The sequence below is a fragment of the Urocitellus parryii genome, unplaced genomic scaffold, assembly GCF_045843805.1.
Source record: "Urocitellus parryii isolate mUroPar1 unplaced genomic scaffold, mUroPar1.hap1 Scaffold_372, whole genome shotgun sequence".
Classification (NCBI taxonomy): domain Eukaryota; kingdom Metazoa; phylum Chordata; class Mammalia; order Rodentia; family Sciuridae; genus Urocitellus; species Urocitellus parryii.
Window position 1 is genome coordinate 103,058 of NW_027553344.1, and position 17,540 is coordinate 120,597.

Consider the following 17,540-nt stretch of genomic DNA (forward strand, 5'->3'; position numbering starts at 1 on the left):
TGTGGTGAGCCAAGTGGGATTGGGGTACTGATCATTACCTGAAATTATCATCAAGATTGGGTGAAAAAATGTTTGCTGAGATTTCAGGAAACTCGTAGTTTTGAGGAAGCTTGGCAACCCCTTTCAATGAAAGTGATTTTCCTCAGTCTCTGCTTGGGGCTATATCAATAGGAAACAAACCGTAGTGATAGAACTTGGATCTACTTTATTTTGCATAGTTTCAAAAAGCTAGCACAAACTGTGTTTGATTTAGAGTTCCAACTACATGTATCCATATACTACACAAGAGACTGTAACCTGAAAATGAAAACGGTCACTGCAAACGAATGGTTTAACCTAGAAGAACAAAATTTCGTAAGCCAAGTGGGATTTGTGTACTGATCATTAACTGAAAGTATCATCAAGATTGGGTGAAATAATATTTGCTGAGATTTCAGGACACTCGTAGTTTTTGGGAAGCTTGGCAATCCCTTTAAATGAAAGTGATTTTCCGCAGTCTCTGATTGGGGCTATATCAATAGTAAACAAACCGGAGAGATAGAACTTGGAACTACTTTCTTGTGCATAGTTTCAAAGAGCTAGCACAAACCGTGTTTGATTTAGAGTTCCAACTACATGTATCCATATAGGAGAAAACAGAGTGAAACCTAAACATGAAAACGGTTACTGCAAAGGAACGGTTTAACCTAGAAGAACGAAATTTGGTGAGCCAAGTGGGACTGGTGTACTGATCATTACCTGCAAGTATCATCAAGATTGGGTGAAAAAATGTTTGCTGAGATTTCAGGAAACTCGTAGTTTTTTGGAAGCTTGGAAACCCCTTTCAATGAAAGTGATTCTCGTCAGTCTCTGCTTGGGGCTACTTCCATAGGACACAAACCATAGCCATAGAACTTGGAACTACATTATTGTGCCAAGTTGAAAAGAGCTAGCACAAACCGTGTTTGATTTAGAGTTCCAAATACATGTATCCAAATAGGAGAAAACAGAGTGAAACCTGAAAATTAAAACCATCACTGCAAACGAACGGTTTAACCTACAAGAACGAAATTTGGTGAGCCATGTGGGACTGGTGTACTGACCATTACCTGGAAGTATCATCAAGATTGGGTGAAAATATGTTTGCTGAGATTTCAGGAAACTCGTACTTTTGAGGAAGCTTTGCAACCCCTTTCAATGAAAGTGATTTCCCTCAGTCTCTGCTTGGGGCTATATCAATAGGAAACAAACCATAGAGATAGAACTTGGAACTACTTTATTGTGCATAGTTTCAATGAGCTAGCAAAAACCGTGTTTGATTTAGAGTTCCAAATACATGTATCCATATATGAGAAAACAGAGTGAAACCTGAAAATCAAAAGTGTCACTGCAAACGAACGGTTTAACCTACAAGAACGAAATTTGGTGAGCCAAGTAGGATTGGTGTACTGATCATTACAGGAAAGTATCATCAAGATTGCATGAAAAAATGTTTGCTGAGATTTCAGGAAACTCGTAGTTTTGAGGAAGCTTTGCAACCCCTTTCAATGAAAGTGATTTTCCTCAGTCTCTGCTTGGGGCTATATCAATAGGAAACAAACCATAGAGGTAAAACTTGGAACTAATTTATTGTGCATAGTTTCAAAGAGCTAGCAAAAACTGTGTTTGATTTACAGTTCCAACTACATGTATCCATATAGGAGAAAACAGAGTGAAACCTAAACATGAAAACGGTTACTGCAAAGGAATGGTTTAACCTAGAAGAACGAAATTTGGTGAGCCAAGTGGGACTGGTGTACTGATCATTACCTGCAAGTATCATCAAGATGGGGTGAAAAAATGTTTGATGATCTCAGGAAACTCGTACTTTTTTGGAAGCTTGGCAACCCCTTTCAATGAAAGTGATTTTCCTTGGTCTCTGCTTGAGGCTATATCAATAGGAAACAAGTCATAGAGGTAAAATGTGGAAATAATTTATTGGGCATAGTTTCAAAGAGCTAGCACAAACCGTGTTTGATTTAGAGTTCCAACTACATGTTTCCATATAGGAGAAAACAGAGTGAAACCTGAAAATGAAAACGGTCACTGCCAATGAACGGTTTAACATAGAGGAACGAAATTTGGTGAGCCAAGTGGGATTAGTGTAATGACCATTACCTGAAAGTATCATCAAGATTGGGTGAAAAAAATGTTTGCTGAGATTTCAGGAAACTCGTAGTTTTGAGGAAGCATGGCAACCCCTTTCAAAGAAAGTGATTTTCCTCAGTCTCTGCATGGGGCTGTATCAATAGGAAACAAACCGTAGAGATAGAACTTGGAACTACTTTATTGTGCATAGTTACAATGAGATAGCACAAACCGTGTTTGATTGAGAGTTCCAAATACATGTATCCATATAGGAGAAAACAGAGTGAAATCTGAAAATCAAAACGGTCACTACAAACGAATGGTTTAACCTAAAGAACGAAATTTGGTGAGCCAAGTGGAAATGGTGTTCTGATCATTACCTGAAAGTATCATCCAGATTGGATGAAAAAATGTTTGCTGAGATTTCAGGAAACTCGTAGTTTTCAGGAAGCTTGGCAACCCCTTTCAATGAAAGTGATTTTCCTCAGTCTCTGCTTGGGGCTATATCAATAGGAAACAAACCGTAGTGAAAGAACTTTGAACAAATTTCTTGTGCATAGTTTCGAAGAGCTAGCACAAACCGTGTTTGATTGAGAGTTCCAAATACATGTATCCATATAGGAGAAAACAGAGTGAAACCTGAAAATGAAAACGGTCACTGCAAAAGAATGGTTTAACCTAGAAGAACAAAATTTGGTGAGCCAAGTGCGATTGATGTGCTGATCTTTACCAGAAAGTATAATCATGCTTGGGTGAAAAAATGTTTGCTGAGATTTCAGGAAACTTCTAGTTGTGGGAAGCATGGCAACCCGTTTCAATGAAAGTCATTTTCCTCAGTCTCCTCTTTGTTGCTTAATCAATAGGAAACAAACCATAGTGATAGAACTTGGAACTACTTTATTTTGCATAATTTCAAAGAGCTAGCACAAACCGAGTTTGATTTAGAGTTCCAACCACATGTATCCATATATGAGAAAACAGAGTGAAACCTGAAAATGAAAATGGTCACTGCAAAAGAATGGTTGATCCTAGAGAACGAAATTTGGTGAGACAAGTGGGATTGGTGTACTGATCATTTCCTGAAAGTATCATCAAGATTGGTTAAAAAAATGTTTGCTGAGATTTCAGGAAACTCATAGTTTGGGGGAAATTGGCAACGCCTTTCACTGAAAGTGATGTTCGCCAGTCTCTGCATAGGGCTACATCAATAGGAAAAAAACCACAGAGATAGAAGTTTGAACTACATTATTGTGCATAGTTTCAAAGAGCTAGCACAAACCGTGTTTGATTGAGAGGTCCAAATACATGTATCCATATAGGAGAAAACAGAGAAAAACCTGAAAATGAAAAGGGTCACTGCAAAAGAACGGTTTATCCTAGAGGAAAGAAATTTGGTGAGCCAAGTGCGATTGATGTGCTGATCATTACCAGAAAGTATAATCAAGCTTGGGTGAAAAAATGTTTGCTGAGATTTCAGGAAACTCATTGTTTTCAGGAAGCTTGGCAACCCCTTTTAATGAAAGTGATTTTCCTCAGACTATGTTGGGACTATATCAATAGGAAACAAACAATAGTGATAGAACTAGGAACTACTTTATTGTGCATTGTTTTAAAGAGCTGGCACAAACCGTGTTTGATTTAGAGTTCCAACTACATGTATGCATAAAGGAGAAAACAGAGTGAAACCTGAAAATGAAAACGGTCAGTGCAAAAGAACAGTTTAACCTAGAAGAACAAAATTTGGTGAGCCAAGTGGGATTGGTGTACTGATCATTACCTGAAAGTATCATCAAGATTGGGTGAAAAAATGTTTGCTGAGATTTCAGGAAATTCATAGTTTTGAGGATGCTTGGCAACCCCTTTTAATGAAAGTGATGTTCGCCAGTCTCTGCATAGGGCTACATCAATAGGAAACAACCAGAGAGATAGAACGTGGAACTACTTTATTGTGCATAGTTTCAAAGAGCTAGCATAAACCATGTTTGATTTAGAGTTCCAACTACATGTATCCACATAGGAGATAACAGAGTGAAACCTGAAAATGAAAACGGTCACTGTAAAGGAACGGTTTAACCTAGAAGAATGAAATTTGGTGTGCCAAGTGGGATTGGTGTACTGATCATTACCTGAAAGTATCATCAAGATTGGGTGAAAAAATGTTTGCTGAGATTTCAGGAAACTCGTAGTTTTGAGGAAGCTTGGCAACCCCTTTCAATGAAAGTGATTTTCCTCAGTCTCTGCTTGGGGCTACATCAATAGGAAACAAACCATGAAGATAGAATTTGTAACTACATTATTGTGCATAGTTTCAAAGAACTAGCACAAAACATGTTTGATTTAGTGTTCCAACTACATGTATCCATATCGGAAAAAACAGAGTGAAACCTGAAAATGAAAACGGTCACTGCAAACGAACCGTTTAACCTAGAAGAATGAAGTTTGCTGAGCCAAGTGGGATTGGTGTACTGATCATTACCTGAAAGTATCATCGAGATTGGGTGAAAAAATGTTTGCTGAGACTTCAGGAAACGCGTAGTTTTGGGGAAATTGGCCTCCCCTTTCAATGTAAGTGATGTTCTCCAGTCTCTTCAGGGGCTAAATCAATAGGAAACAAACCATAGTGATAAAACTTCGAACTACTTTATTGTGCATAGTTTCAAAGAGCTAGCACAAACCGTGTTTGATTTAGAGTTCCAAGTACATGTATCCATATAGGAGAAAACAGAGAGAAACCTAAAAATGAAAACGGTCACAGCAAACGAACGGTTTAACCTAGTAGAACGAAATTTGGTGAGCCAAGTTGGATTGGTGTACTGATCATTACCTGAAAGTATCATAAAGATTGGGTGAAAGAATTTTTGCTGAGATTTCAGGAAACTCGTAGTTTTGAGGAAGCTTGGCAACCCCTTTAATTGAAAGTGATGTTCGCCAGTCTCTGCATAGGGCTACATCAATAGGAAACAAACCATAGAGGTAGAACTTGGAACTACTTTATTGTGCATAGTTTCAAAGAGCTAGCACAAATCGTGTTTGATTTAGAGTTCCAACTACATGTATCCATATAGGAGAAAACAGAGTGAAACCTGAAAGTGAAAGCGGTCACTGCAAACGAACGGTTTAATCTAGAAGAACGAAATTTGGTGAGCCAAGTGGGATTGGTGTACTGACCATTACCTGAAAGTATCATCAAGACTGGGTGAAAAAATGTATGCTGAGATTTCAGGAAACTCGTAGTATTTAGGAAGCTTGGCAACCCCTTTCAATGAAAGTGATTTTCCTCAGTCTCTGCTTGGGGCTATATCAATAGGAAACAAACCATAGAGGTTAATCTTGGAACTACTTTATTGTGCATAGTTTCAAAGAGCTAGCACAAAACGTGTTTGATTTAGAGTTCCAACTACATGTACCCCATAGGAGATAACAGAGTGAATCCTGAAAATGAAAATGGTCACTGCAAATGAACGGTTTAACCTAGAAGAACGAAATTTGGTGAGGCAAGTGGGATTGGTGTACTGATCATTACCTGAAAGAATCATCAAGATTGCGTGAAAAAATGTTTCTGAGATTCAGGAACCTGTAGTTTTGACGAAGTTTGGCATCCCCTTTCAATGAAAGTGATTTTCCTCAGTCTCTGCTTGTAGCTATATCACTAGGTAACAAACCATAGTGGTAAAACTTGGAACTACTTATTGTGCATAGTTTCAAAGAGCTAGCACAAACCGTGTATGATTTAGAGTTCCAACTACTTGTATCCATATAGGAGAAAACAGAGTGAAACATGAAAATGAAAACGGTCACTGCAAACGAACGGTTTAACCTAGAAGAACGAAATTTGGTAAGCCAAGTGGGATCGGTGTACTGATCATTACATGAAATTATCATCAAGATTGGTCAAGAAATGTTTGCTGAGATATCAGGAAACTCGTAGTTTTGAGGAAGCTTGGCAACTCCTTTCAATGAAAGTGATGTTCACCAGTCTCTGCATAGGGCTACATCAATAGGAAACGAACCATAAATATAGAACTTGGAACTACTTTATTTTGCATAGTTTCAAAGAGCTAGTATATACCGTGTTTGATTTAGAGTTCCAACTACATGTATACATATAGGAGAAACAGAGTGAAAAATAAAAATGAAAACCGTCACTGCAAACGAAAGGTTAACCTAGAAGAACGAAATTTGGTGAGGCAAGTGGGATTGGTGTACTCTTCATTACCTGAAAGAATCATCAAGATTGGGTGAAAAAATGTTGGCTGAGATTTCAGGAACCTGTAGTTTTGAGGAAGTTTGGCAACCCCTTTCAATGAAAGTGATTTTCCTCAGTCTCTGCTTGGGGCTATATCACTAGGAAACAAACTATAGAGGTAAATCTTGGAACTAATTTATTGTGCATAGTTTCAAGAGCTAACACAAACCGTGTATAATTTAGAGTTCCAACTACATGTATCCATATAGGAGAAAACTGAGTGAAACCTGAAAATGAAAACGGTCACTGCAAACGAACGGATTAACCTAGAAGACCGAAATTTGGTGAGCCAAGTGGGATTGGTGTACTGATCATTACTTGAAACTATCATCAAGATTGGGTGAAAAAATGTTTGCTGAGATTTCAGGAAACTCGTAGTTTTGTGGAAATTGGCAACGCCTTTCTCTCTTTTTTTTTAGTTTTAATAGATTTTATTTTATCTAATATATCCAAAATTTTTATTTAAACATGCAATCAACATAAAAATAATTTTGAATTTCTGTTTTTTTTTTTTTTTTTTTTTTAATTTGGTCTTCAAAATCCAGTGTGTATTTTACTTATACAGAATGTCTCAATTTGGACTGGCCACATTTCAAATGCTAAAAAGCTACATTTGGCTAATGGCCAAAGTATTGAATAGTGCAGGTTTAGTAAGTCTGACAAGAAAGCCCTCTCTTCACTTGACCTCATTAAGCCCAGAATTGAAGAACCCTATGAGCACCTGTCTACATCCATAGTTCCTCACCTGATTAGACAGGTAGGTGCGGCTGTACCCTCAAGCACTGCAGAGTTCAGAACAGAGACCTTAAAGACCTGCAAGCTGAATGACACTGGGGAGCTTCAGGGAGAGCAAAACAATGAGTTGGGGATGATCAGGTCTTTATGTTCAGGGTTTTCACAACACAAAATTGCACAAACTTACCAAAAGCATGTAGCCCTCTTATGTCACATCAATCCACTCATTAACCCCTCTGAGCACCTTCTCATTTCTAGGCTCCTTGCTGGGCCCTGGGATACAGCTGGACCTGGTAACTGCAATCACTCACAAGAGCTCCTCCCTAGGGCAGAATGTGCTAAGTGCTTCTTTATGAACAACCTCTTTACTCATCCAAAAGTCCTTGTGGGATAAGAACTTAAGAAATGAGAGCCTGAGGTTGAGAAAGATAAGATTACATAAAGGATCTGAGCCCTACTCTTAAAAACCACCACAGTCACACTCCCCAGCCTCAAACAACTCAGTGCACCAGAAGCAATGAGGAATTATGCAACTATAGGTCATGACTGCACAAGGGATAAGAAACAAGGGGAAAAAAAAAAGAAACAAGGACCTGGAAGTGGAGGACTTGGGGAAGGATTCCTAGAGGCTCCCTGGAACAAGACTAGAAGGTTGAGGAGCTCCCCAGACAGAGAACACATACAGGGCCTTCCAGCAGGAGCATCAAGCTACAGAGGTCTGAAGAAACCCTGACTGCCTGGTGGCTGGAAGCAGAATGTCTAAGGAATAGAGGCCCCAGACACATGGAGGTATTTCACCGAAACCTACACCTACCAGGCCTTAACAAACATGAAGAATCTGGATTTTATCCTAGGGATCATGGAAACCACTAAAGATTTTCTCTAGGGTTGTGAACGGGACCAGATTTTCATTTTTGAGAAATCATCCTAAGCCTGGTACATAAGTCCCAGTAACTAAGGAGACTGAAGCAGGAGGATCACTTGAGCCCAGGAGTTTAAGGCCAACCTGGGCAAAACTGCAAGACCTCCACCTCAAAAACAAAGAAAAATTTACTCCAAAGGAGGGATCTCACACTTCGCCTGATTCCCTTTGTCTTTCTGGGGTTCTAAGTTCAATTTAAAGGCTATTATACAAAGCACAGATTTGCTTCTTGCAAAGAGTTGGACCATGTCCTAGAGTTTTAGATTTAATTCCAAGGGTCTGTGATGTTTGTTTTCTCTAAAGAGAAGTTGTTAACTCACAAACCCTGAAAATGGACCAACACAAGGTAGTAAGTACCCTTGGCATCAATGTTGACTGGGGTCCCAGTATGGGCAGCTTGCCTGGACTTCGATGAAGAGGCCAGCCCTGGCTGAAAGTTTTCATGATTCTGACACACAGTAGTACTCTACATTTACTTACAAAGAAACGTGTATGATTTTTGTGGCCAAGGAGAAAAAAAAAAAAAAAAAAAACTGAAATGTTTCAACTCCTCAATGCCAAGGCTCCAGTGTTTCCTCCTCTAAAGCCTATTGTTCACTGCCTTCAAAGACCACATCTTACCTCAGCCCAGCCCCCCACACATTCCTTCCAGCTCACCTGATTACCCAGTTCCATTTTCGGCTCATCAGCCTCTGAGGCTGGCCTACTTTTCAAGCCTACAGAAGCAGAAAAACTTGGGCATTATACAAACGATACAACATAATTAGGACAGACATGATGGGGAGGATCTGCCACTGCATGTACCAAAGTCACAATGATACAGATAGAATCTAGATAAACAACTATGGGGCAGTTTTCAGGAAGGAGAGAGAGAGTGGCAGGCTGAAAGAGTGGGCAAGGACACTGAATGTAATTGAGCAGGGTTTGGCCACTGACATGTTGGAAAAGTGAGCTGAAGACCAAGAGGCACCAAGCAAGATCACTTTACCCAGTGATAAAGGCTGAGTGGGCTCACTTTGCTTTCAGTGGTCACCTTGGTATTCTGAAAGCCATGCCCCATTCCAAGCAGGGAGAGGCCTCAAGAGTCAGGAGGCCTTCACACCCACTGTAGGACCAGGGGAACAATGACTTGATTCACAATTATAACAGGTCTGTGGAGAGAAATAGAGGAGAAAAGAGAGAAGTTCTCTCTGATATCACTCACTCTAATTAAGGTGCTGCCCTGTAAGAGGATATTCAGAAATAAGTTTTTCAAGGAAGTAAAAGGTCAAGGGTCACTCCACTAGGATGTTTCTGAACTTTTTGCTCTGTCAACACCCTGACCTAGAAGTTCACCCCCCTGCCTTTGCCAAGAAAATGGAATGTTTCAGGGACACATTCCCCGTTCCCAAACCCCTTCCTCCCAAGAGGCCTGAGTATAAGAGGGTGCAGTTCTGACAGCTGTGTGCTCTGGCCCCACTTTGTTTCCACATTCTCCACCAAGGAGAGGCAATGGGTGCAGAGAGAAGGGCATAAGAGCAGCAATCCAGAATGTTCCCCCTGGAATGAGGCTCGCCCCATTACTACAGGGGCCTGGCTGGCATCAGGGAAAAGAATATTCTCCTACAAAGGTGGAAAATGAGAGGCCAGGGTGCAGGTGGAAGACTACTCAGTCATGGAGGGAAAGCTGGTAGAGGCGAGCAAACATGGCCTTCCGGATCCGGTGGAAGAGCTGAGCCAGCTGGTAGAGGAAGGGCAGGGAAGAAGGAGACGCTGCAGGAAGAGGGAAAGACTCTGGTAAGTGTCCCTTCTCACACACCCCTTTTCACTCCACCCATTACTTGGTCCTCAGGAGCTCTGCCACCTGAGGATATGTACTTGGTGCTTCATGTTATTTGCATCTTCTTCAATAATAAGGAATCTCACTTTCTCTGGGATATGGTTTCTCCACTTGAATTACAATGACCTTAAATTTTCTAAGAAAAAGATCTGGATTTAATCTAACTTTTTAATATTAAAAAAACTGGCAATAGTGACTGTCTTTGGAAGAATAATTTGGGGATAATCTTTCACTACATTTTGTACCTTTCTGTACCGTTTAAATTTGAAGCCACATGATAATTTACTATAAAAGTTAATTATACTGAAAATAATATAAGACCTACCAGTTTTTTTCTTTTCTTTGTTTGAATTACTGATTGATTTAACAGGGAATATACATTTTTTTCTTTGAAAAAAAAATGGGCCAGATACTTGTGAGGCTGAAGTAGGAGGATCATTTATGTCCGGGGATTCAAGGACAGTTTGAGCAACATGGTGAGACCACATATAAAAATGAAACAAAATAAAACAAGAAAAGAGAAACTTAAAAAATTGTCTGGCGTTAGGGATGGAACCCAGAACTCTGATCATGCTGAGCACATGCTGTACCACTGAACTTCAACCTCCACCCTTAAAAAATGTTTTTTGTTTTGAAAGCTACTGATAGTCAACTGTTCTTATATCCTTTCTAGCAGTTCTAACTGTGGTCCACTTGCAGATCCTCTCCTCCTTTAGGCCAAGGCACTTCTGAAGAAGCTCTGAGCAGCCTTGGAAACAGCAAGTTCAAATGGCCTGCTATCCCCATTCAGATCAGCATTTATGAGACTAAAGGGCTTAGAGGAACCATAAGGAATTTCTAAGTTTTTATGAAGTCTCTAGTACAAAGTAGAAAGTCAAAGGGTAGATAACAAGAAAGAACACAGACTAGCTTTTTTTTTTTTTTTTTTGTGGTGCCAGGAATTAAATCCAGGGCCTTGCACAAGCTAGGCAAGTGTTCCACCACCAATCTAACATCCCAGCCCTATCCTTACCAGTTTTGAGAGCCACCTAGTGACTTCGTACAGCAAATAGGACTTTCTGGAGGAAATTTCTACTCAGAATACAGCAAAAGGGTTAAAGTCATATAACTTTAAGTCTGAGTTAATAAACAGAGTGGAAATTAGATCATAACTCACAGAAAGTAACAGAAAAAAATAATCTAAACACATGTTTGTCTAATCTTGGTCCAGTGTTTATACATCTGAACAGTTAATTCAGGAAATAATCAATGGTTTCCAAAGTATCACTTTCTACTTTGTAGTAAGACAGAAAACAGAATCGTCATCAGAATGTTGAATATTTAAATCAATTATGGGAATTTCTATAAATTGAAATATTATTTAGGCTATTTAAAGCCATGCTTAAAAGAATACTTATGATACATAAAACTGCCTACCATACTACCATATCCATAACCATGACTGCAAGTTTAACCACTGCAATAGTAAGCATAGGTGATTTTTTTTTCTTCTTCTTCTTTATGCTTTTCTCTGTTTTCCACTCCCCTCCCCACTTTAGCAGTAATAGGTATTTAACCCAGGAACACTCTATAACTGAGTCATAGTACCCAGCCTTGTTTTTATTTTTTTAATTTTGGGCAAATTGCTGAGGCTGGTCTGGAATTTGTGATTCTCCTGCCTCAGCTCCTAAGTAGCTGGGATTATGGACATGTACCACTGTGCCTATCTCCACATTTTTCTAAAATGTAAAAGTATTTCACTTACAATTTAATATTTGTAACATTAACAATTTTATAAACATTAATTAGACATTATACTTAGATTAACACTCTTTTAAATATTCATAATGAAGGTTTGTTTTGTTTTTAATTCTGAGGTGCTAGTCAGATTTCACCCCTAAATAAAGCAGACATTTACATGACTCCATCAGTGTTCAGGAGAACACTCAAATTGCAGAGTGGATTTTCTCCAAACTGCTCCCATAGACTCTACAGCTAGTCTTTCCTTCTAGGTAAGGCTGACTTCTGCTTAAATCCTCATTGTGGCAGAGGCTTAGGGAACAATGTTGTAGTCCATGGCTCCATCCCCAGCAGAGCTCTGATGGGAGTACAGAAAAGCAACTGTTCCCACAGGCCCAATCACTGTCAAGGACCCCTTCCCCAGGAAGGAGGGTGTGGAATGTTCTCACTTACCTGGATCAAACCTTACCACCAAGAGACAAAGGATCAATGTGGCAAGGAGGCTCTTCTTGAAGGATAGAGAAAGAAAGTAGCTTAGAGCACAGTCCCAAAGCCGACGAAGCAGCATCAGTAGTGACAGGAACTTGTGGGAAAATGAGCCTGGTCAGGGGACAGAGTGTAACTTCAGAGTAAGTTAGGAGAATAGGTTCAGTTCTGAGCTAAATTATAAGAGTTACCTCATGAAGTTATTCAAAAGGAAATTCCAAAAGCTTCTAAAATGTTTTGATGACAGACTACATCACCAACTGACTGTCATGTGCAGACAACACCTACTTAGCTGAGTAAGCCCAGCATATACGGTGTTTCTTTTAATGGTCTCATTATTTTATAGCCTTATTTATAGCCTGGCTTATGACACATACATAAGAGTAACACAGACCCACAATTCTGACTATCATATTAACACAGTGAAATGAAAGGCACTTAATATATATAGTGAAGAATTCAATAGTCTTGGATTATGAATATAAGCTGAATACTACCAGCACAAAGGCAAGCGGTATCAGTCCTGAAAGAAGAATCTGGACTTGCCATCAAACATATCTTCTCACCCTCTCCCTCCCAGGAGGTGCAGGGTAGAGGGCCAAGGCAGCCACACATGATCCCTGAAGCCAGCAACCTGCTTGCAAAGAAGTGATTCTACCTCAGCAGGTTGATGCTTTTAAGCACACCAAGAATAATATTTTTGAGAACAGGATTACAGTCTCCTAATTAAACTGAAGGACCTTTGTTAATTAAAAAACAACAAAAAGACTCCCAGATGAAATTTTTAAATTTAGCATAATAAAGAATTTTTCTGCTCAACTGTCTAGAGATGGAATGTGCTGTTTCAGGAGATAATGAATTTTCTATCTTTGCAAGTATTCACACAAAAATTCAAGGAAAGGGAGATGAAAGGATTTAAGGATCAGGGGCAGGATCTGGAGTACAGGGCCTTTAAATTCTCTTGTAACAGAACAGTCCCCACACTCACCTTTGTGTAGGTGATCCTAGCATTATGCTAACTAGAAGCCATTGTGTAAAACTGCATCCAAATGAGCAAGTTAGACCTCAAGAAAATAGAAATACTCAAAAGCTCTAGTTAAGTGAAGGTAGACTGGAATTGGGCAGGAACCAAAAGCTGAAAACAAGTAATACTTACTTCATAAAGTCAAGCTACCAAATTATGATGTTAGTTTCTCAGCTATCCTGAGTACATCTCATATTTGTCTGTGTTGGGGCCAGCATTTAAAGGAGGACTGACATCCCACCAGGCTATTATGGTAGAAGCAAGATATCTAATGAGAGGACCTCAAGGAGATGATGACTGATTAGCCCTCAAAAGGAAGGTGACCTTCAGAAGACCAGAATCACAATTCAGAGATCCATAAACCCCAACCCTTTATGGAGAGTCTCATTTCATTGCAAACTTTAGAGGGTCTGGTTGGCTTTTTAAGCAATTCATCAAGTTTCTGTGATTCAAGAGTTATTCATACAAAGAATTGCTCCCAAGGTCTTAGGAAAGCCTTGAAGGACTCAAGATGGAGGCAAAGTCTGCAATTCCACTCTATAGAGACCACAGAGGTATAATCCTACCTTCCTGGTTTAGTTTCTGGACCTCCTGGGAGCTTGAATGTTCCTGTTTCTGCTGTTGCCTCGCTGCATGAATGGTCTGGAGCACTTTTAGTCGCTGCTCCTCACCAAAGGCTGCAGAGCCCACCACAAGCTTTTCAGCCTCCAAAAAGCGGCCCAGAGGCAGTAGCACCCGCTGTAGGTGGAGTTCACACAAAGCTCCATATTCTGGAAGGCACTGGTTGTCTGGGTCTTGAAGCCAGGAACAGACTACATTCAGCACTGCTCCAGGCTCTTGCATTTTGCTGTATAAAAGAATACTGCATCCCCAAATAATACAATTCCCCCCCAAAAAAAGTAGAGTCAGTGCTCCATAGTTGGTTATTTCTCATAACCACTATGCTTCTCCTATCAAGCCCCTCCCAAGTCCTCCAGCCATTCCCTATAGAATGCTGATATTGTTAAAGAATTAGGAATTCCTAGGAAGTAGCAAGCAGCTCCTTCAGTTCTATCTACTGGTCATCCCACCTCACTCCTATTCCCTGTCCCCTCTTCTTTTCCTCTATCCCAGTCCTAAAATCCCCCTTCCTCATCCTTTACTGCTATTTTGAGGTCTGACAAAAGCAGGGAGGATTAGCTTTGGAGGGAAATGGTTAGGGAAGGAGAAAGAAGAAGTATTAGATCCAGATTCAGGAGAGAAGAGAAAAATCCTCTTGTTCCAGTACTGATCTAGTGCCAACAAAAAGGACCTACCACAGCTCCAGGACTTTCGGGGGTAGCTTTTCAGGGACCTGGTAATATTGAAGGACCCAGGAGAGGACTTCCCGCCACCGATCCATTTCTGCCAGGGCCTGGATCCCCACAATACACAGAGAACATTTCACCTCCAAGTAGCTGTCAGCAGAAAGACCAATTCTGGTTTAGAAGTAGTTCCCCTTCAGTTCCATTTCCACCTACACCCTGGGACTATTCTCCTGCTCCCAACTTAACAGCCATTTACCTCTCCCATCCCAGTCATCCTGGGGGATTCACAACTGGTCTCATGGGTGGTCCTCCCTGCCCTTCATTACTTTATAGAGGGAAATCAGCTGTTGCCCAACATGCATCTTTGTATGGAGGTGAAATCAAGTTTGAATGAACATAAAGGGTATCCTGAGGGGAAAATATCAAGGTTCAACACAGACATGTGTATCTAAGGAGAGCTGGAACTAAGTGTATGCTTAGTGAAGAAATAGGCTTGGAGCAAAGCTTTTGGCTACATATAGGTTTAGGAACTCCACAACTGGACTTTGAGAACTACCTAGTAAAGTACCTCCAGATGTCCAGAAGCAAAGCCTTCAACATTCACTACAACAAACTCTCTTGCTCCCTAAAAGCACAACCAGAGTCCCACAGTTTATCCTTTTCTGAGGTCAGCTTTGACTTTCTACCCTCCAAGTGTGCCCTAACCCCAATTTACAATCCATAGAGAAATGGTGCCCTTAACTGCCAGAGTAGGCTGTGGGATTAGAAAGAACAATGTAGAACCAAGATCTTCTCCAGATTAATTCTTTTTTTTTTTAATTTTTTTTCTTTTGGAGAGAGGGAGGGAGGGAGAGAGAGAGAGAGGGAGGGGGGAGAGAGGGGGGGAGGATCTTTTTTGTAGATGGACACAACACAATGCCTTTTTTTATTTTTTTAATGTGGTGCTGAGAATCGAACCGGGTCCCGCCCATGCTAAGCGAGCGCTCTACTGCCGAGCCACAATCCCAGCCCCAGATTAATTCTTTATTTCAATCCTTCAACAGGACCAGAACACTACTCCTGCTTTGACACCCCCCACCACCACCATTTCCAAGATCAGCCACAGTCTGGGGTGAACAATTGTGGGATGGGGGCTGGAAGTACCTAAAGAAGGATTTCCTGATTACTGAACCAGCTAACTATTGAACACCTGATACACATTCAACCTCCCCACCATGCCATTCTACGCTGGAACCAGGAGTAAGGATTGCCAATAGGTTCGATTACACCACCGCATCTTCATTATGCAGTGCCTCGGTTTCTTCCTCTGTAGCATGGGCCCAAGATGCACAAACAGTCTCCCATAGGAAAGCCAGATGTGCAATTTGGGAGGGAGGAAGGGAGGAAGGAAGGGAGGGAGGGAGGAAGGAAAAGCCCCTCCCCAAGAGCACCCAGAATAGAATCGAGCCCAGCACGTACGTGCCCGCGGGCTCTTCGGCCAAGGAGTCGTCGGCCAGGCTCTGCCAGGCCCGCTCGCAGGTCTCCAGTGCTGCGCGGAAGTCTAGGTGTACCACCAGGAGGTCGGCAGCCTCCTCCAGCAGATGCACTGAGGGAGACGCTGCCGGGACCAAGCGCGCGGGCTCGCTGCTCCGCAAGGGGGCCCCGAGACCCTTAAGAGGGGCTGCAGAGGTCGAGATGTCGCTCTTCATCGCCAGCCTCGGCTCAAAGCCTGTCTCCTCAAACATCAAAAGGACCGCCTCTCCAGAGACTCCGCAATATCCTGGGTCTGCCTGGGAGAGGAGGGGAAAGTCTTCCTTCCCTTCCCCACAACCTGTCCGAAGGTCGGTTCTGGAGAAGGAAGAGGAGGGGGCAAGATAAAAGCTCGCCAACAGCCTGGCACTCTGAGAACCAGTCTACACGTCAGGTTTGCAGAATTGCTGCATCTATGGAATACCTGGCCTGATTAACTCCGGAGAGCTCTCCTGGCTCACAGAGCCCGGCAGCAGCTGCATGGGGCAGCGAGGGCCGACATCTTTGGCGGTCGTGTGGACACGCGCCTGCTCCGGACTCCGGGACTCTGGGAGTTGTAGTCTCCAGCGCTCGACTGAACCGCCCTCTAGAAACGGGGAAAAGATTGTACTACAACTCCCAGCACGCCACGCGCCGGCTGTCACGGTCCTGGGAGAAAACACCTGGGCCCAGGGGTTGAGAAATCAGGGCAAATGGACGACTAGCAAAACCACAGCAGTCTTGGGAGGTACCCTCGCTAGCCAGTTTAGGCAGAGGCGAAACGGAAGAAATTCCATTAACGGAGGCGGAGCGACCTGCACGCTTCTAACTCTTGAGTTTCTCCTGGGGTGGCAAATAGAACTGCTGGAGGAAGTCTAGGGAAATTACTGAAAGAAAACAGCAAAGCTGGCTTTTTCAGAATATGTTCAGCCTTCCCAAACCTACCTCACAGTTCATTCAATGTTTTAAATGGGCCTGACATTGTACAACACTCTTTGTGTGCGATCGTTTAATTCTTCTCTCCCCATTTTACAGGTGAGGATATTGGACCCTATTAAATAATTTGCTGACGGTTACACAACTAGGAAGTAACAGAAATACTGTCAAAGTAAGGCACTTTGGGTAGATGGCATGTGTTTAACCACTGTCGGTTGTTCAGAAGCCGAACTGAGTCCATACTTTCTATTCAGGGGATGCAGTCATCACACAAACAAGCTAGGTAAGTTCCTTGAACCCTCGTTGCCCACATAATTTAAGTATGTGGTGAAAAACAAAGTCATGCGGTGTGTAATATAATTTACGATGAAATGCTAAGACCAGAAAAGATATTTGATAGATCGTAGCTATAATAACTATCTAATCTGAATAGTTACACAAATTACATCTATTATTATAGTATGTGTTTCACCCAGGCTTTGCCTAACCTCCCACATTTATACTAGAACCACTTGGCTTCAGTTTCTCCCGGGTTTTCTACCTTCTGAATGCTCTCCAAAACGTCCCTAGAATCATTTGCTCCCCTATTGATTAGATCAGACAGGCCAGGCACAGGGTGTTTGTTCACATGTATATTTCCTTCCTTTGTCACTGAGTATAGACTTATCCATCTTCTGGGTTTACAGCTCTCTGCAGAAAGGTAATAAGGCAGAAACATCAAGTCCATCAGACTCAGGAAAAAGAAGTGTGGACACTGTGACCATATAAAATGC

At 41.5% G+C, this 17,540-nt stretch overlaps 1 protein-coding gene across 1 annotated transcript; it reads right to left on the reverse strand.

Moving 5' to 3' along the window:
* Positions 1–8,851: 8,851 nt before the first annotated feature.
* On the reverse strand, positions 8,852–16,089 carry LOC144252231 (peroxisome assembly protein 26-like). Its single transcript, XM_077794689.1, has 5 exons — positions 15,802–16,089; positions 14,353–14,493; positions 13,624–13,919; positions 12,001–12,147; positions 8,852–9,761 (listed from the first exon to the last, which is right to left on the reverse strand). The coding sequence occupies exons 1-5, from the start codon at positions 16,065–16,067 to the stop codon at positions 9,658–9,660; spliced, it is 954 nt and encodes a 317-aa protein (XP_077650815.1). The 5' UTR covers positions 16,068–16,089; the 3' UTR covers positions 8,852–9,657.
* Between the last annotated feature and the right edge of the window lie 1,451 nt (positions 16,090–17,540).